Here is a 21,531-nt window from a genome sequence, read left to right as displayed (position 1 = left end):
CAGCTGACATCCATCAGCTGATCAGCAGTACTTTGTTGTCTCCCATGTGGGACTCCTGGCTCACCTCTCAATACTGAAAACTCAGCTCAGCAGAAGTGGCATCCCTCCCTCTCCTTATCCTGGAGATGTCAGGTGGCAGATGCCGGGAGGCACAGCGGAGTTGCAAGCAGTGAACCACTTCCTCCCAGCAAAGCCTCTGAGAGGCAGCCACTACTGGTTTGCATTTCATGCAGAAGTTAGCTTCCTGCTCCTGTTCTCATTCCATTCCCCTGTGCCTTGCTAGCACACTGCTCATCTTGGACACTGGAAAATAGGAATGCTGTTCATTTGAAGGAAATAAACCATTTCTGTACACCCATCTTTTCTAGTGGACAACTTCTGCCTGCGTGTATGAACCACTGACCATCTTTTCTAGCTAGTTCTGCCAGTAAATGTGGGCTAAAAACAGCCCACAACCTTAGAGGCATACTTCAGAAGTCAAAGCAAGATAAAGTTTGTGTTCTTTCCCTGACATTATTAATGTCTTCAGAGGATTACAACTGTCCAAATGCATTTCAAGTAGATGTGTTGATGGTAAAACTGTTATATCAAAGTTGCTTTTTTATTCAGAGAGATTAACAATTCCAGATTCCTGCAGACTCCAGTGCTACTAAGACAAAAAGTGCAGTGTTACATAAGAATTACTTCTTGTTCCTAAAAGGTTTAACAGCTAAATAATGGTATTCTACTTACATACTATCTCCCCCCGTCCCTCGTCATACTAGAGACTAAACCAAATAAAACCAAGACTGATAGATTTATGTAGTTGAATTATCCTATCAAAAGACTATGCTACAGAGCTGTTGAGATATGAAAGCCGATTCCTAAAAACATAAAATAATCTGAAGTCAGTGGAAATTTTAGAAACGTAAAGATGATGCCCTGGCTTGAAAACTCAGGCTCTTAGAGTCACAACACAAAGATGATCTGCCAGTTTTTTATCTGACAGCTCTAAGCGAGGGATAGAGGTGGTTTTGGTCGCTGTGAGATTTTGACCATCCTGAGCTGGATTCTTCCGAGTAAGAACAGCTGGCTAGTTCCTGCATAGAGGGACAGACACTTTTGTTAGTGGGAAGTCTGGGACACATAGTTTGACAAGAATCAAAAATAATTTGAGGCCTCAGTCTAAAAAACAGCAACAGACCTCCTACCTCAACACTATAAAGAAATGTTTAAAAATTGTTCCTCCCTGTGAAGACGGACAATCAGAGAAGAAATTGGAGAAAAATACTCTCTTTCTCCAGCTGTTCAAAATAGGGTGTTCTTTTTTCTGTTTTGATTTACTAACAATCTAGAAAAAAACTACTGGAGGAATACAGAGAGCAAATGAATGAAGGAGGTGAGATGGAGGAGGAGGAAGAGAAGGACACAGCTTCTCTCTGCTAACTGTGAGCCATTCACATACCCTGGGAAGATATTAGTGTGTTTCTGTAGGTGTTGATCACAGGGTTATGACAGTGTCATGCTTTGAGGGTCTGAGCAGAGTGGAGGACAGATGTCTGCCTTTGTGTCCACAATTGCAGGGTTGGCAGGATCCAGGGGGTGTTTCCCCATCGGGCATGTGAGGGAGGGATGGTTGCTCTGCACAATGGCACTGATCTCAGCAGGGTGCCCTAAGCACAGCTAACAAAGCATCCTGTGCACAGGAGAGCAGAAAGCAAACTGACCTTATGCCACTTAGATGACATTCAAAGAGCAAGTAAGACAAACAAATACAAACAGGAGAAGAGACTTTTATATTTTGCAGCAGCGGATCAATCTTATCCCCTCTCCCTGCTGACAGTAAGGGAGAGCAGAGTAGGAGCTGATACTGATCTCAGAGAACAGCAAGAAAAAAAAAAAAGATACAATTTTCAAGTCCCTCCCCACCCCAATTTCCTCACACAGCTCTCTCCTGCACCTCTCTCCACTTAATATGCTGATACTGTCTGACCAAAATTTGAGTGACTGAGTTTAAATCAAAAGTCTGGGTTTTATTCTACCCTTAGTAAATATAAACTTTACATTAGAAAAATAGTCTATAACCAGAATGCTCTGCAACACTTTATATCTTTAAGGTTCTCAGAAATAGTAACAGGAATGCATGAAACTCCATGGGTATTTTCTTTCATCTATATATGTACATTCCTCTTGAAATACCATTTACTGAAAATTAACATGACTGCAAATGCTGATGCCAGTAATTACTGAACTCATGTCTGTATTTTACTACCAATGCAGCGAAAGTTAAAATAAGTTTCTCTGCCTGATGCAGGAATTGAAGAATAATTTCCTACATGACATTAATTATTATAATCCTATGTACTTGTAATTCATTATTTTTTCAGTATTCTATCTGAAAGAAAGGAAGATAAGGCTGTCAATCTAAATCAAAGTAAGGTAAGGCAACTTTGAATTAATTATAGCTTCTAGATAACAGATATGGTGTTGGAAAGCACATTTTTGTACTCATTAGTATATACATGTACTATAACCATTATGAGATGTTATCCTTTACAAGGCAGTATCATAAAACCATTACAAAAGTGAGAAGCCAGAATCTGGGCTGAGACTGTACTTGTATTCTTCACTAACTTAGCACAAATGATCAGTCTGATATTCAGAAAAAAGAAAAAAAAAAGCTTTTTCTGACTTTCCTTGGTTATTTTTGTTTGCTACTTTGTTTTTATTGTTTTGTTGTTGGCTGGCTGGTTCTGCCTTTCCTGAAAGTAAAACAATTGTTTTCTATAAAAGACAACCATCTGCTCCTTTATGTTTCATATTTATTTCTTCTGTGTTTTACTGCTTTTTTAGCAGTAGTGCCAAGAGCACAGTGAAGAAAGAAGTTAATTTTCTAGTGACATCAGGAAGGCACTAAGACTACTTCAGTTTCCTACAGCTAATCAATTTCAGTCCTAGAGAACAGAATTCATTACAGTGAGGTAGATTACAGGCTGGTTAGAGTCTGACACAAAAATGATTTGAATTCCAATGTATTAATACAACAAAACCTAATCACAACCTTCCAAGGATCCAACAAAATATAAGGTTATTTTTTAACCAAGCCATGATAGTCATCATTCTGAAAATGGAAGGTGCTTATATTCCTTATCATTTGACACTACCATCACACACAGAGTGCTCATCAGTTCCTGTACCGTGTTTGTCAGGAGTCTTCTGTTAAATAGCTGGGAAGAGATCATTCCTGACCAGAAATGCAAATTACCTAAGTCAAACATAGTAAATGCTCAAATCATTGATTTGCCTCCTATACCACTGCATGACAAAGATGGCACTTATTTCTCCAAAACTACCCTTAACCAGAGTTGAGTGTTAATAAAGACTTTCAGTTCCTCATAGGACAGTGTCAAACTGAGATCAAATTAATATGAGGGAGCTTGCCCATATCATGCAACTATTTTCACTGTTATATCAAGAGTTTCAAAGTATCATGGTCTTAAAACTATGCTTTCGCTCTTTTCTGAATCACTAACTTGGAGGAGGCTTGGGGAACAACAGCAACATTATTTTTCTGAAAACCTCTCAATTGAAAACAGACCAGATGCAGTCAGAAAGCTCCAAGGATCACCAGCAGTATGCGTTGTGGCTGGACAGACTCCCCACCCAAGAATCGCCTACAGGAAGATGACAGGGTTTCCACAGGCGCTACTGCAGCCCGGAGGCAGCACCAGCAGCCTAGGGCTGCTCCCAGTGCACATATGCAACTTGCCAATTAAAGGCTGTTTTCATCCCTAATCTCAACGGAAGTCTTCTGTGTACGAGTTCAGGAAGAAAGAAGTTCATTTCTAAGTTAGTATGGAGAGATTTAAAATTAATAATATAATGAAAAAAATTATAATTAGAGCATTTAATAGTCATGTTTTCTTTCATGTTGTATGGGCAATTTTCAAGACCTGCTTGTGCACCAGATGTTATGATAAGACATGGCTTAACACTGATCTTTGCAAGCAACAAAAGATTTTGGTATGGAAGCAGGCTACTTGATGCAGTGCAATGAAAGTTTCTTATAAATGTTCCAACAAGGCGGTAATCCCTGTGAATGAATTATGATTTCAAACATTTTCTGTTGATTTAGAACACAATTTTTAAAGTAAATAGCTGTTTTTCAAAACACTTGAAAAAACTTTATCTTTAAAATTAATATGTGATGGGAGTTTTAATATCTTTATTTTTTATGTCATCTATGATTATGTTTACTTTTCATATTTCCATGGAATAATAATCTTTTATTTTAAAACATGGCACTTTCAAAAAGTTTCCCTGAAAATGCATTTTTATATATTTAAAGAAAAAATAAGTCAACTTAAAAAGAAAAATCCTTTAAAACAGCCCAAATTGCCAACCAGATAACGTCTGAATAAAAGAAACCTTTTAATAGCTGCATTTGTTATTACAGAGGTTCTTCTGCTTGGGTTGAAAAAGTAAAACAGTAGTACAATTACTGGCACCAACACAGTGCCCTCTGGAGACTCTCAGCTCAGGAACAAGCTGAAATCACTGTGATGAAATTGCAGTGAGGAAATAAGGAGAAAAAAGCCTTCAGACCCCTCTCTACCGATAACAATAGAGGCTGCTATTTATTTTTGTGTTCTAGCTCAAGTAATTCATTTTTAAAAGTATTTCCCTTCATCACTGTTAATTACTGTAACTACTCCTCTAGCCATTATTTTGGTTATAAGAATCATTCCTGCCATCAAAATAAAGTGTTACTTAATTGGGCATTGAACAAATCACTGCACTGTATCCCTTTTAGTAGCTGGACAACAAACAAATTATATGGTTGCAACTGTGTGTTTCTAATGCTTTATCAATCTCACACACAGCAGTGAGCGTCCTCATAAAGTGAAAAGGATGCACAAGTGGATTAGTAAAAACTGTTAAGCAAATTGCTGCTCTGTAGCTCGTCCTGTAGAGTACACAGCATTTGGAGATGTATCTGAGCCACTTGGCTGAGGAACCGGTACTCTGACTCCGCGGCTCCACACAGATCAGCTGTGCAAGTCCTATCTGTAGCTATCTTCCCTGGAGACTGTGACCTGTGCTTTCTAAGAAAGTTATGTTGAATCTTCCTGGTTTTATTTTTATGATCACTATTTTTATTTTGAATGAACTTGAAATTGTGTGGAAAGGAAGGAGAGACGTGATGTCATTACCCTCAAACTATATTTCAGTCTCATCAGGGTTTCAGAGGAAGAGTGGAGGTGTTTCTTGCAAACCAGCACAGAAGGACCTAAGGGCACTGTGTACACACTTCTGAGAAAATCAGCCTCCTCCGAGCTGCTCCTTCGCCTGCCATTGCTAGAGGAGCGTGGGGCAGGACCCTCCATCTCAGGTTGTGCACCACTTCCAACTCGTAGTTTCCCAAGCTGTGGCTCTTGAAACGACACAAAGCCCTTCTGCACCATGGAGGTGTTTGTGTGTGAACTGAGGTGAGGGAAAGGGGGCTAAAGGTGCCCATTCCCAGAGCAGCCTTTCTCCTCCCACAGGAGGAAGCTCAAGGAGAACCTGAGGGCACATCAACCCAGTGTGGTGCTTCTTCAGAGTCCAATGTACTAATGTGTTAGTCCAGGCCTTAGAGGATCAGTAACTTCATAAAAAGCCCGCACGCTCACAAACAATACTCATTGTCAGTTCCAGCGGGATGGACAAAGCCTGGCTAGAGAGTGGGCCCAGTTACAGTATAATGATATGTCAAGGATATCCGAGCTGCTACTGCCCTTGACAAACCCCTCTAACGCAACTGAGGGCTGGCTCCTTTCCAAGCTTCATGATTTGGTACATTTTGCTAGCACTTTATTTTTTTCCCCATTGGAACAGAGAGAGATAGAAGGAACAATGCAAAAATAAATGTCAGTGGGGGAAGGGAGGGGAAATAGGACAGATAAAAATAAGGACAATTTTTCTCCTCAATTATTTGACTAATATGGATATTTAATATTCTGGCCTCAGTCACTGGTTATAAATTTCTGTTTGGAAAAAAATAGGACAATAAAAAAAGCAGAATATTTGGAAATATTTTTCCTTCTAATCCCCCTATCTCCAAATTATTGCCTGTTTCACTCAGAAGACCTATTTCTGGCCTTCCCAGTCTATGCACAAACTGCTGCTACTTCCCTTTCTAGACAAAACTCTTAGGGGCCACAGATGGCTGAATTATGGAGAAACTAGTCAAATCTACACTTGTCCTTCCTACTCTCAAACTACCATGACAGCTAATCTGTTTGACTGTGTTAGCTGTTGTTTCAGAATTACAGGATTAAAGCCATAGGCACTTGGCAGTTATTTTTAGCTAACTTTCCTCATTTATGTTATGATTTAGACACAAATATCATAGTGGCAATTTTTCAAAAGCAATAACTTGCCACTGAGAAACTGTATATATTGACTGTCTGACACGAAACATTTTGAATCTTAGACTATTAGCACAAGAGAACCATAAAAACCTTATGCTTTCATTGTTCTGCAAAAATTGTTTAATCTTACCAAGGCTATTACACATATCCAGCAGATTTCAAATCAGTCAAGAGACTAAAATTGCCCAATTAGCTTAAGAAAAACTGTTTTCCAAGTATATACTCATATCATTTCCACAAAGGCTATACCATTATGTCATAAAAAGGAATAGCATTAAATATGTATTCATGAAGAAGTTTTTTTTCTGAAACATTTTAAATCCACTGACACCTTTGAGACAAACATTCGTGTGCTGTTCCACAAAATTCTCACACTATATGACAGTTTAGAAAGCAACTCATCCCACAAATCAAGCCAGTAAAAAATGTCATTAGATCCTATTAAAGCTGAAAAAATGTAACCGAAAAATTTACTCTAAACCAGTAATAAATTCAAATCCAGTACCACAGTGTTCAAGGTTAAATTCAAATGCTCTTAAATTTAGAAGTCATCAAGTTAATATCCATATGTATATTCTTGGCATCAATGCTTTTTCAAGCTTGCTGTGGGGGTATTTCAAGCTTGATTTCAGCTCCTTAGTTCATACCATGACCTATTTCCAAGCCAGTTCTGTTATTATATGATGAAGTATTCTGGACAGAGCAGTAATACAGAAATCTTCCTTTTTTTTCCTTCTTTTTCTTTTTAAAGAGAACATTTTCTTTAAGAATTAATTTAATTAAAAAGACTATCAAAATCTTTCCTTCCTAGTGTGTTACATATTCATTTATTTTTCAAATGATGTATCTGATGCTTGCTTCTAAGCACTTTTCTTTGCCCTAGACCTGGCAACTGGAGATGACATGACATATCCCTAGCAGCATCAGTGGGGTGCACTATTAAACTCATTCTATTGTTTTGGTACCCTACTAAGACTGATGCATATTGGCTTCCTCCTCAAACATAATTTTGCAAATATTATGTTGCATGTCTGTGAGGAAAGAGGTACCTAAACCAGCTCCTGTCTTGCACAAGCACCTGGGGAAACTACAGTGTTCTGTGTGCTGTTTGGAGACGTGCTGTTACAAGAACTACTGCACACAGACCTCTGCTCAGAGCAATGGCTAGATGGCAATTTTAGTGCAAACCAACAAAAGGATGAAGATTACGTTATTAAGCCTAATCCATACAGACTGATCAGGACACTGTTCTGACCTACGTTTCCTTTTATGCAATAAAATAAAAGACATAATTTCATACATCCCAGATCTCATTAAACCTTTAGCAAGTGGAATTAAATCCAGAAGAATCTGGACTTACTATACCTCACTAAACTGTTGGCAGCGTCAGGATCTTGTGCCGTTACTGTACCAACAGCAGTCCCAATCTTCGCATTTTCATAAACTTCCATGACATAGGAAGGCATAGTGAAGAGCGGAGGTTCATCCACATCGCCAACAATGATCTTCAACATTGTTACATCTTTGAATGGTCCCAAGTGCGAAAAGCGGAAATCAAGGTGAGTATTTGCTCCTTCTATATTCAGTGTATATGATTTCTTTTTTTCATAGTTAAGTGGCTGTTGGCAGAAAAAATGTTTTATCAATACCATGCTGTGCTTCAGTTTAGCCTGCTAGCAAGCTAACTGCATCTTTTCTGTTTAACATAAACCACATTTCTTCACGTTACTGGAAAGGGATAATATTCTGTGATATTCTGTGAGCCATTACCATACCTTGTAAGTAGAAGGATATACATGAAGCAAGATAGATTCAGGTTTTCTCTACAACAGAATTGTGAACAAGGTACCAGTTCTTAAAAAAATTCAGGGTTTAGAATGAGCATCAGATTCTTCTTCTGATAATGTAAAGTCTCTGAATTTTACCTCCTTTCGATTTATATTCGTCAATGCTAAATACAGAAAAAGCTACAGCTTGACGTATCTTAAATTAAATTAACTTCATATTTTTAATTGACACGTTTAATAGACAGTGTTAGGGATACTCAAATTCTTTTGGACATCTCTTCTCTTGAATCCTCAACTGAAAAAAAGCAACTCCTTGCAGGAAAATTCAGTTATTATAAGAGAAAGGAACTTAAAGAAAAGCCTAAACATGAGCTTGTGTGCTTTTCTAATCAGAAAGGGTGCATTCCCTATATTCTAGACTATTTTCTTTTCAATTCTTCACCAGCAACAATGAGAGACACAGCTTGCCAGCCTGTCTCACCATGTACTGCTGCGCTGCAAATGGATTATGCAGTGATAGATGGGAAGAAAGTCTGCAGCTGGCGATCTGCCTTCTACAGGGCCTAATATTCCAGTAAAACCCAATAGAAGGCACATCCCCAGCTGTACCATCCACTAGAAGTGCCACTTGCACATTGTCCTGTTATTTAAATCAATAGATTCCTACTAGGAATCCTACCTCTCTACTAGGAAGGAAGAAGCAGGGGTCTGACTCGTATATCACACAGCATGGGCACTTCCTTTCTTAGGAGTCTCATTTCTTGCTTGCTGTTTACACATGTGAAAATTTCATCTCCTTTGTTCAGCGGGTTTTCAGACTATTGTGACCTAATTTTACTGACTTGATATATTTATTTTAACCCTACATTAGCATGCTATTACACTGTCTTAGGCAAGATATAAGATAAACATGACACACAACTCTCAACTTTTCCAGTGTCAGATAGGTATGTAGTAGAGGGGACTAAAAGGCTATTAAACTATTAAAGTGTGCAAGTAATGAAGTTCCATTAGCAGATACAGAATTAAGCAATGTTTTTACTGGAAGCCATGTTTGCAGGACCACAACTCTTGAGTTGGTTTCTTTAGTCTAATTAAAGTAACTGACTACTTTTCATAGACAGCCCATCAAGAATTTAATGTGAGAAATTATTTTTTCTATATATTGTCTGTTAGTTCTAATTACTGAAATGGCTTTTAAAAATACCAGTTCAGTTTAGATGCATTAAACATCTTAAGAAACTAAACTCCAAACTCTTAATCAATGGCAAAAATTATTTGCTGTGCTGCAAAACCCCTATTTACCCCAGTTTCTGATCTGAGTAACTACCTTTTTCTTGATTTTGCGGAGAAAAATAAATGTGTAAATAAAGAACTGTCAGTTTCTTCTGAACTCTTCTGCAATCTTATCATGTTCCCACTTTCCAGGCAGAGTCCGAGCCAGTCTCTCAGTCCAGAATTGTATGATACTGACTATAAGGACTGACTGGAATGATGATAAGACCAATGGGAATAAAACCTGACAGAGCTACCACATAATGAGGCACTTAGGATTGAAGCTGTTTACACACAGAGGTATTGAGGAGAATCCCTGTTGTAATTTTTTTAACTTTTAACAGTGTCTGTCTGCACTTTCATAAAGTTAGTTTTATAAATTTGCGAGTTTCTGGGAAACAAGCAAACCCAAGAGGACATAAAGCATGCAGAGTGGTCATCTATCTGTTTCATGAAAATATGCCTGACCATGCAGTCATAGAACAGATTTCAGAGTTTCAGATTGTGATTTTTTAAATGTTTCTACATTGAGCAAAAGCAGTCTTTCTTAATAATAGACACATCAGTACTTACTGGGTTACAAACTTCTGGTTTCAGACAATTTATAAGAAGGATAGGTAGTTTAATATTCATTATTACACTGAGCAAAGCAAGTAGTTTGTTTTACAGATATATATACTACCATTAAATTTCCAACAGTGTCAGAACACATGCAACACACTAAAAGAAGTTGCAAACGTGGATTTTTTTTATTTTTTTATTTTTTTTTTTAAAGCAGAAAGTATTTTGACATTATAGAATCATAGACTCATAGAATGGTTTGGGTTGGAAGGGACCTTAAAGATCATCTAGTTCCAATCCCCCTGCCGTCAGCAGGGACACCTTCCACTAGATCAGGTTGCTCAAAGCCTCATCCAGCCTGGTCTTCAACACTTCCAGAGAGGGGGCATCAACAACTTCCTTGGGCAACCTGTTCCAGGCATGACAGACTTCCATTATGACCAGTATCATGATTTCTGTGTGTACCTGACAGCTTGCCTGAACAGAACTCAGGACAAGAATTCAAACCTTTGATGAAGGCTAAACTGGTATTTCCTATTACCCTAAAGAGTGGAAAAGTAGTACTTAAGGCAAGAAATATGAGGAACTCAATATGTGATTTGTCAATGTCAGTGTGCATTTTGTAGATAAAATGTACAGTAAATTTGACTGATGATGTGTAAGAAAAATAGCTGGTGAGGATTTATATATGCTATACATTCCTTTGATTTCTCCTCTATGTACTGAAGGACAATTAATTCACTCTCGTAACTCTAACAGTACGAGACTTTTTTGTCTTTTGCTTTCTCTGTCTCCCTTTCCTGAATGTATAAATAAAAAATCTAAAGGCATGGAAATTTACCATAGCCTGACAAATCGATCACCATAAACCAAAAGAGCTAAGTAAACCACTGAAATTCAATCCATTCACGAGGAAATCTAAGTTTAGTAAATTGTAACTCAGACGTTGTCACTAATTTATGTTGTATTTCTGTTATGAGAACAGAAATAATAACTAGTAATTTGCATTGCTCTGTAGCATATATATTCTAAGAAAAAACAAGTTCACAATAGGATTGCAAATTGTAACTATGATGTCTTTTGGAAAATTAACTTAAGTTTATACTGACAATGATTGGATTAGGCTGTGTAGGAAGATTAATTTCTCCCAGAAAACACATGAAGAATAATGCAAAGTCTAAAGTCTTGTTTTCATTCTGTTGTGTAGTTATTCAGTCAGACAATACAAACATTTTTTTCTGCCAAGAAATGCAAGAATAATTAATTCAGATAACCAGAAAAAGCTGACATTTCAATCACAGGCAAATCAGTTTTTTACTTTAATTTTACTTCTTCTTCCCATAGCTTCTCTGAATTAAAGAATCAGATACTGGGACATCAGAGGAAAAGGTGAAAAAAAATATACTCTTTTCAACACTGAATTTTTGTTTATGTTTCTTATTTTCCCAAAGCACAATGTCCTACCATAACCATTATTCAGTATGTGTTCATTGGTTATTCTGATTTTCACGCAAAACTGAAAATACTAAATGTAGCTCAAGCGACCAGCCACAAGCCTAACTGGAAAATACTGCTGTTCATTATAATGCAGTTTGTGTTTCAAATATCAGACTCCCAAAAGGAGTAGCAGAATTTTCTGGTAAGTAAATAGCTGCTTCCTGAAGATTTCCAGTTCCATTATACAAAATGGAGGAGACACGGGCTGTTCATTTTTTCTTCTGGGAAGCCTGAATGATACTTGCAGACTTGAGGTCAGGAAAGATCTAGTATACTTCTCCAAAAGTCACAACAAGGGAGAAACACGCTGACCAGCCATCCTCTGAATAATCCAGACAGTGATGGCTTTCACTGTGCTATTTTCTTTCTGTTTCCTCTAGTCTCCCACTCAAACAAGGAGTTGCATGAGGCAAAGGGGAAACCCTTCCTGACAATTTGCAATCAACCCTATGTAACAGGATCTTTGAGACTGACAGGTGGCTCCACACAGCTTGTCAATAGGGGAGATGATGAAAGTACCGGATGTTTTGAGTCAGCCTGTAATGAGACTAGAAAAGATTCCTTCCAACACCCACAGACTTTGCGTGCCTGTTGATCAACCCAGCATGGAGGCGCTGAGAAATTTGATTTTTGCATCAGAACCTCAAACAAGTGAGGCTTCAAGAGGAGGACTTCAATCTTTGGACACAATGATACATTTACTTCTGGCTTTTCTGATGTGCCTACCATGCATTGTTGCAGAGAAGTACTAGAAAGAGGATAAATCATTCTATTCTACTTTTATGGAAGATCCTGGCATCTGATATATGAAATAAAACCGATTCTGTTCTTTGTGGACATTATCTGTTTTGTGTAGGCTATTAAAGTAATTCAACTTCAAACTCAATCTAAATTAAAAGTAATTACAGTACACATTGTATAAAATACTTACTAAATTGCATGTAAGTTCTGAGTAAAAAAAAATAAAAATTGAAAAATGATATTACCTTTTTGTACTCTACAAAAGGACATTATAACTTCTCTGAGGAAAGAATGGACATACTCCACATCAATTTATGTAGCTTGAAGTGCTGAATTTCTGCTCAACTGAAATATAACATTACCTAAGCAAAATGTACTCTTTCTTGTCTTGATGGGAAAATGATTCAAATCACTGTCATTGTATGTATAAGAATAAGCAACATATGCTTTTGTTACATTCTAAAACATAGTGAAAATTTATCTGAAGCTATTTTATCAGCCAAAACCAGTAAGAAATGTGATTTTACACATTTTATGTATGGATTCTTTCATTCTGTTGCAAATTCTTCCTTTCTGCCTCATGTTCTCAATATGCCTAACTGTTCTATTTAATGAACAACTGTCACGGTGAACTTTTAAACAGAGAATAATGCTCATTTTGAAAAAGAAATGACAGATTATGGCATTAGATATGTCAAGGCCACCAGGAAATAACTTCAGTGGTATAAAAAAGACAGAGTTTACTTTTATGCGGCTGAAAGAGGTGGGTATTACACAACCTTTATAAAAGACACCGAATTAAAATTTTTGAAGATACTCGGAGAGATAGGAACCTTTTTAAAATCGTTATGAATTATAAAAATAACATTTCCTTCTGTTACAAAATATTTTTAAGATGTTAAAACAAAATTTACATACATACTTATCTGTTAAGATGCAAAAAAATAACGTTCTTTATAATAGTTTATATTTTCCCACATCTTCTCTGGTTTTCATTCCTCCTACTGTTAATCAGGCCCAGAATACATATTATCAAATATGAATATAAATTCATTTTTATTTTTTAGGCTGCATGGGTATAATTGATGCCTACAAGACTCAATAACAACAAATCCACATGAGAAATGCTAATTGATGTCTGTTAGTCCAAGTGAAAAATGAAATAAGGAAATTATTTCCCTTTGTTGGAAATGTTGTTTGAAAAATATTACTTAAAACATAGTAACCCATCTCTCTGGGTTATTATAAAAATAAATTTAAATCTAGCCATAGAATATTAGTAAAAGTTGGCAGACACTTCAGGAAACATCTTCTATGAACTCAGTTCAGAGGACTTAATATGGAGATGAAATTATCTATGGAATTAGGTTTGTGCATGGAATTCAGTTAAGAATGAAAGTAAATGGCAAGAGCACTTTATAATTAATAATTTAAATAGACTGGGATAAACATGAAATTTATATAAATGACAACTGTATGATGGCTTGAGCAGTTACATTTTGAGGCTTTATAAGCAAGTCAGCATTTACACTACACAGCGCACAATACTTGACCCTTTAGATGCTCACTGGCAAGAAAGTCAAAGAATGAAAAAGTCTATGAAAACTGAATTACACATTAATTGCTGCAGACAAACTTTCTATGTCAAGATTTATGCATTCTGGGGGTAACAGTACAACTTTCAGCCAAATTTTACTCCTTTCAAAGAAAGATAATGTGCAAAACCATCATTCAAAAAATTAAACTATCTTAATCAAAAATTCAGTAGGATTTAGCTTATTATAAATATTAGATATGACCATTCAAAAAGCACAGAAGATTTAAATAACCGTTTCTTTCCTTGATTTTCTTTTCTCCCTGCCTTTCCTGCAAAGATTACTCAGGAAGCAACGTGGAGAAGCTTACCCTTCTGAAGTTCATGGTTCAATAGGTTTACACAGTAAAATATTTTCATTGTGATATCTGCTAATTCGGCATTCATCATTATATTTTAATTACATACACAGAGAACTTTCAAAGTCTACTGCTTACCTTCTTCAGGGAAATAATTCCTTCCCTTGTTTCTTTGTCAGTAGATATGGAAAACACCCCAGAGCCATCACCACTTATAATTGTGTACTTCATGTCTGCATTTGAACCGGTGTCTGCATCATTTGCTTTGATTTTGCCAACTGCTGATCCAACTTGAGCTGATTCAGGAACATATAGTTGATAATGTTCTGAGGGGGGGAAAAAATCAAACCATTATGTGCTTGATACACTTCTGAGTAAATATTTAATGTGCACAACTGACACATAAACCTATGAACTTTTTAGATTCCTGAAAGAATTCAAAAGAGAATTGTATTTTACTTAGGATGCTTTCATTCAGTATTCAAAATTCAAATTATCTAATGTAGGATTTTGGTTTTCATAGTTAATTTTTGCTGTTCATCACATAACACAGAAATTAATTCTTCACCAACTTACTATTAAATGAGTAGACAAAAGATTACTTTTGAACTGGAGAGTCTTTGTATATTTATAATTTGGTTTTTCTGAAATCTGATCAGTTTTGCAGCACTGCATCAACATTTTGCAACATTCAATCAGCATGTATTTTTCTTCTACAGAAAAACGTAATCAACCTTAATATTTTAAAATTATAATTTTGTACTGTTTTTGCTGCAGCACAAAACCCTTTGCACACAAATTTTACTTGGTGTCCACTGTAAAGGATGAACATGAACATGAGTACATAAAAGTATTACACAATTTTGCCCACAAAAAGCATCCATAACAACTATGACCTTCTTTCAGTGTTTTTATAACCTGTTAGGTTAATCATTAGAAAATGAAACATTTTTTTGAAAAATAATTTTCTTAACTGTTTCTATCCCTTTGGATTAAATTTCCTCAGGTACAAAGCTGCCTGGAGGACAGAAAGGTGCCACAAGGAGAAAAAAGTGGCAAACTGACACAATGTGATTGCATAAACCTCAATTTCCATCTGAAACTAGGGCAGAAGGACAGCTCAAATTTTCTCCAATAATGCTAGTGTTGTAACACAGCAGGGATGCTGAAACCTACCAGCACTGGAAAGGAGGATACACATTCAATAGAAGGTGTGCACATACCGAAAAACCCCCCAAACAACCCTTCATCTAAATCCCTCCCCAACAGTCTGCACGGTTTACATTACCAGCCAACCACCAACACAGGAAAGAGAGCAAAAAGGCAACTTCTGTTATCATATATCTTCTGAAAATCTACAGAGTTTCCTTTATATTCCTCTTAAGCATTCTGTGATAGCGAAGGGAATAGCATAGCACTGAGATGCAGGAGAGTGGATCAGAAGATGCTACATATCAAAGCTAATGTTATAGTTTGCTGAGTTTAAACCAGGAGCATGACTGCAGAGGTACCCTTGGTGAGCACATAGAAGGACAAACTTTAAACCTGCATTGTGGCAGAAAAACACTATGTGTTGGATGGAACAGAGAAATTATGCATCTACAGAAGTTGCAATTGCAGAGGGAACAGATGTTATCACTAAAATACATCTCACTAACTTTAGACATCTACTAGAAAATAGACAATTTTATTACAAATTTGTTTTATTCCTTGCACAATGGTTCCTAAACCTATTTATAGTCCTGAATTGTTTTTGTAGTATTAGACCATAATATTAATAAACAAATAGTAGTGTGAGAAGGATGGACAAGTACAATAAACTTTGTGAGTCCAAAAAAGAAGTAGTTTCCTAGGAAAACAAAAAATAAGTTAACACGTATTAGGGAAATCTCAAGGGAAACAAGAATTGTCCAGCAGAATAAGAGAAAAAGTTTAATTTACCATGTGAAAAATAAAATAGCGACACTGATATAACAGGAAAATTGCTTAGTAGTCGATTCAAATAAAATGCAGAGTTAATTCTTTTATATGCATATAAAAGCCATCTTCACAAATTTCAAAATAAATGCTCTGCCATGCATTCTTTTGCAACGCTTCGTGCCTACAGATGACGTAAACTGGCACTCATATTGCTGGTTGCCTTACTTCATACATAAAATTACAGTGATGGGATTTATTTTTTGCTAAAATAAATGTGAAATGTGGTCTTTTGACACTTTTGCTCTGACTAATGCATTTCAAAAAGGAAAAGGTTGAGGCCATAAAGAATATGTTATGCAGAGGCCATAAAGAATATGTTATATAATCAAACCACTTCAGGAACTGAAACTGTTATAACTCGTATGATAGGGTGAACTAATTAGAGACTTCCAAATAGTCAAACTAGTTCAAATATAACCACATGACACTACACTCTGCTTTATAATCACACCCCAAGTGTGAGCCATCTGTTTCAGAAAATCATTTTACTGATACCAGCTTCAAACATCCTAAAATACTAAAACTTCAAGCAAAACAAATATTTGAAATCACTCATTAATCTGTCAGTATTTACAGAACTGAAATGTTTGCAAAAAGTGAATGGAATGAAAACTGTTAAAAAGTAAAAACTCTGAAATCATAAGAAATGTCTCCCAACAAGTATTTAACCACTGCTTCATAGAGACAGCCTGAAGATGTCTCATACAGACATGAGCCAAATAGATAATTATAAACAATATTATCTAAAACTAACAAACACATAAGAGGATAAAATTCAGCAACATGAAGAATATATTATAGACATTTATTTAGACTAGTGGTGGAAACTGGAAATGTTCTTACTAAACACTAAATCATTGTAAACTTTATTACTGCAAAGTAGAGGAACTGATTAAAGGCTCAGTTGAACATTTCCTTGGGCACTGAATAAATTTTGATAGGACATTAAAAATAATGTGGGATGGATATAATGTGAATTTATGATTTTTTTATTGTAAGCTATGAGTCTGTCTCAACCCTATAAAATTAGTTGGGAAGTTAGGAGCCCTGAGGATCAGGTACCAGTCTGCATCAAAACTCTTTCACTAAATCGGCCTGAGTTGAACAGACTGTTCTACGCTCCCAGCATTGCAGCCTTCCAGGAGCTGCTGTAAAGCAGAAATTTCAAACAGTCTTGAGGATGCTCTAAATTGTTCTAAAGGAGCTGCCTGTTGGCTTATGGATCAAGATTCTGTAGAAGTTAATTTGGTTCTCAATTTTTATGCTAATATTAACTCAGATGCACTCACTTTGCTCATGAAATTAGTAAACATAGTCTTTTCCAGTTGATGTGCTGTATAGGCTAGTCATACCCCTTTGCAAAACTTTAATGTATGCTAATTGAAACATTGTTCAAATACATATAGGTGATCTTCATCTTTCTTTCAATAAACTACATGCTTATCTTCCATTATAGTAAAGAAACCATTTATTGATCTGTAAAACAATTTACTTCTCATTTCAATTGGCCTACAGGCAATCTATAATGCTGCAGTTTACTGTCAGAAAAGCAATTTCTCTGCCTGAATCTCTCAAAAAAAGAAGTGTGACAGTATTTAATGCAACTCAACAAGCATGTTATTCTCATTATTTTGTTCATTAATCTATTTTGTTGATAATTTTGACTTACTTTTCTAGGTTATAATGTCCTCTTGAACAGTAGGAATTACCTTACTTAACAAAGGAAAGGAAGAGAAGCATAATACTGAAGGAATAGAAACATAAGTAAATATTTGGCATGCTTGTTATTTCTTTATCCCAGGTACATTTTTAGTAACATGAGGATAAATACTGCTAGGTGATGAACCAACAGATGCATTCATTCATACAGCACAGCTCATACACTAATGCCTTTGTTTATCTGCTAGCAAACTGATAAACACAGCAACTGATTACCTTAACATAAAATACCACCATACCCTAAACGTCTATCAAAGTGCTACGTAAAGAAAGTTTCCTTGTCCCTACAACTAGTTGAATATTCAGTCATGAGCCAAATTGATCCGATATGGAAAATAAATGGACAGTGAGCCAGGCTCAAAGTCTGATGATTATGAACACAAAATTCAACTGGCAGCCAATTAACAACAGTTCAAGAATCAAAAACAGTGGCCAATACTATTTAATGTCTTAATTAATGACCTGAACGATAGATTGCATGTACTCGTAGCAAGTGAGTGGACAATACCAACTTGGGAAAAAGTGGTCAGTATGCTAGAAGGCAAGGCTGCTGTTCAAAGGGATCTAGACAGGCTGGAGAAATGGGCTGACAGGAACCTCACAGCGTTCAGCAACAGCACCGAAGAAGGAATAGTGCCATTCACTAGTACACACTTAGGGCCAACTGCCTGTAAAGCAGCTTTACAGAAAAGGACCTTTCAAAACTTGACTAGACAAGGCCCTAAGCAACTTGATCTAACTGAACCTGACTTAAGCAGAGGTTTGGGTCAGGTGACCTTCTGGAGGTCCCACATGAATCTAAGTTCTTGGAAGTTATGTCTCACGTTTTACTGCCAACCATCTGTGATAAAACTAATGTGCAGCTCCATCTGTGGACTGTGCTCAATCTTGCTTGGTGGCTTTCTATTACAAAGTTATTCTTCATTCACAGAAATGCTTCTTTTCATTACATGTAATAGATTATGCTGGATTTCTCTTTTGAGACTGCAGATTTTTGGAAGTCCATTTCTCACAGCATTTCTTGGACATTTGTTACATCTTTATTCACCGTGCTTATCTTTAATATAATAAAAACAATTTTAATCCATCATCATTATGAATATAGTAACTTCTATGATTCCAGAAGCTCAGTCAATTTTATGTCTACTGTCTTTGTTCCAAATATTATTTTTGATGACATCTCTTTCATACAGCTAAACTAAGGAAGACATTTTTAAGATTTGTGTTTGGCTTATTCTTCCCTGCTGAAAATAACAATGCTTTTGCACTTTCTAAAAATATCTGAAGTGTAAGTGAAGTTATTTCTTATTTGCAAATATGAAATAAATCAATCTTCAAAACTCAGGTATTTTGCTTGCCTTGAAACTGTGGAGAACATAACACTGAGGTCAATTTAGAAAAAAAACATTCTTCTTAGATGTAATAGTTTCCTTTGCCTGGAAAAAGACTTGTGCATCCCCATGCCTGTGTTATTTACATCTCAGTGCAAAGAGGGAGTTATGTTTGTGATTAAGATTATAATCAGTGATCAGTTCGATTTACATTCCATGCAACTTTACCTTAACAGACAGTAACTAAAAGTACCTGAGAACTCTGTGACTAATTCTTAGAGATCAAAAGTATTGTGACTTCTTGTAAAAACTGAGATATTTATGGGTAAAAGCAGAAACAGAAAGAAAACTGGATTTCCTGAATTTTCAGATTCAATACTTTCTCTTAAGTATTGAATACACAAATGCCCCTTTTCTCTGCAAATGGTGTGTCAAAAACAACGTACACACTCCATAATCATCAATAATGAGCAACTTACTAGTTGGGCGTGATCTATAGCAGCCTCTAAAGCTGTGCTGTGCTGAGCACATTCTAATGCTCTTTACAGGGGGACCATGGCTACATTAGGCAGCTTGGGTCAGCAGAGAGCAATAGCAATACCTGTAAAAGGGATACAATCCATTCGGACTGTGTTTGGTTTGTTGTTTGTTTTCCCCTGGCATTAGCACAGCTAGGATTGTGCTCCCATTGGGGTTTAGCTTCATAAAGGACATAAAAATGAAGGCAGTTGTGAAGAACAGTCCTTAAAATGGAGTGGTCCTTCTCCCACTTCTCCACTCAGTAAACAAATAAAACAAACTACCCCCCCTCATGCCCAAAACTTCCTCATTCAGAAACCTTCTAGGAATTTTTTTTTTTTTTTTTTTTTTTATCCAGAGCATTTCAAAATGATTTTGATATGTATGATATATATAATGAATAATCTACCTAGGACATAAAAATCTTCATAGACAATAATCAATTAGGTGAAATAAAAAATGATGTTAGACTTCATCCTACTTTTAGGAATAAAGTTGATGCATATAGCTGACATTAAAGCTTTGTCTACAGAACACATATTTTCTAAAAATATTTAGTCAGAATCTGACATAAATATATTTTTGCTCCTCCAAACTTTCCTTTATAATTGATTCCATGAACAGTTCTGTGATCAAGTTTTACTGTCATGAATTCTTGTTAAAGGACAGTTTTAAAACCAGATACTTAAATACTCTTGAAAAGTCTTACATTTATTTCCTTTAATTTTTAGAGTAAAAATCTGATTATGGGAATTACACTTATCCTGCTCAGGAAACAGAATATTATGAGACTTCCTATGCGATACAATGCCGTTAAACAACTTATGTCAGATTTCAATGGTAAGTGAAACAATTCGGTAGCTTTAACTTCAAATATTGTGCAAATATGAGGACATATCAATCTTCTCAGAAACAGAAAAAGAAGACAATTAAACAAATCACTTTACACAGTATTTGACCAGTGCATGGAAGCATGTACTCAAAGATACATATATTTTGTTTCTTATATCTTAACTCTATTAGGTGCTTAACGAACATCACTGTCTGTTAAGTCATGTATTCTTCATCTCACAAGTCCATCTCTTTAAGCACATCATAGATTAATGACTGATTCTAGCATGTTAGAAAGACAACATAGGAGAAATATTATAAAATAATGCAGATCACAGAGGCTTGTTGCTTTTAACAGTCTATTTCCTCAGGACATTATTGATGCTAGCTCTTTTTTAAACAGCCCATTGTCCTTGCTAGACAGGTGATTCTAAATATTTCTTCTAGAGCATCAGAAAAACACCGTATTTCTCTTAAGTTTAAGACTAACAGCTGTTATTTCTTGGCCTAACACATTCAAGTCACACACCTTCACCAGGTAATACAAGCACATAATAGCATTTCTCCCCTTTACATGTGCTCTTGGCTGTCACAGTCAGAAGGAAACTAGTTTTTTGAAAATTGACAAAATGGAAGCTTGCTGGCCCCTATTACCTGCCCCTACATTTCTGATGTGACAATTTAGCTATTTATAAACAAAGAACAATTAAGGTCAACAATTAAGGCTTGGAGATTTACTTGTGATGATTCTCTGTAAAGGCAGAAAATCAGTATACTGAACGCCAACCATTCTCACAAAGGAAATGTCACTCACTGGTCATTCACTTTGGAACCTGATCACACAATTTCTAAACACAATTACTTGAAAAAATTCTCCACCTTTTAAGAATATGAGAGAAGAAAAATACTCATTATAACCAGAATTGTCATGTGACTATTATGCAAATATGTACTATAACCAATTATAATAGTGTTTTCATTAACAAAGGATAAAGCTTCTAAAAT

General features: G+C 36.0%; 1 protein-coding gene across 2 annotated transcripts in view; it reads right to left on the bottom strand.

Moving 5' to 3' along the window:
- Positions 1-21,531, bottom strand: part of CDH18 (cadherin 18) — a 129,515-nt gene that overhangs the window by 39,362 nt on the left and 68,622 nt on the right. The window contains exons 3-4 of one of the 2 annotated variants that reach the window (XM_029084347.1): positions 14,285-14,472; positions 7,758-8,011 (exon numbers count right to left, since the gene is read on the bottom strand). In XM_029084347.1, the coding sequence (XP_028940180.1) occupies positions 7,758-8,011; positions 14,285-14,472 (442 nt within the window). The remainder of the gene's footprint in view (positions 1-7,757; positions 8,012-14,284; positions 14,473-21,531) is intronic. The other variant, XM_029084346.1, reaches the window with a different exon arrangement.

Source organism: Antrostomus carolinensis, unplaced genomic scaffold (genome assembly GCF_000700745.2).
Source record: "Antrostomus carolinensis isolate BGI_N321 unplaced genomic scaffold, ASM70074v2 scaffold8123, whole genome shotgun sequence".
Taxonomy (NCBI): Eukaryota; Metazoa; Chordata; class Aves; order Caprimulgiformes; family Caprimulgidae; genus Antrostomus; species Antrostomus carolinensis.
Note: the sequence above shows the minus strand (reverse complement) of the source record. Positions and strands in the feature narration are given on the sequence as shown.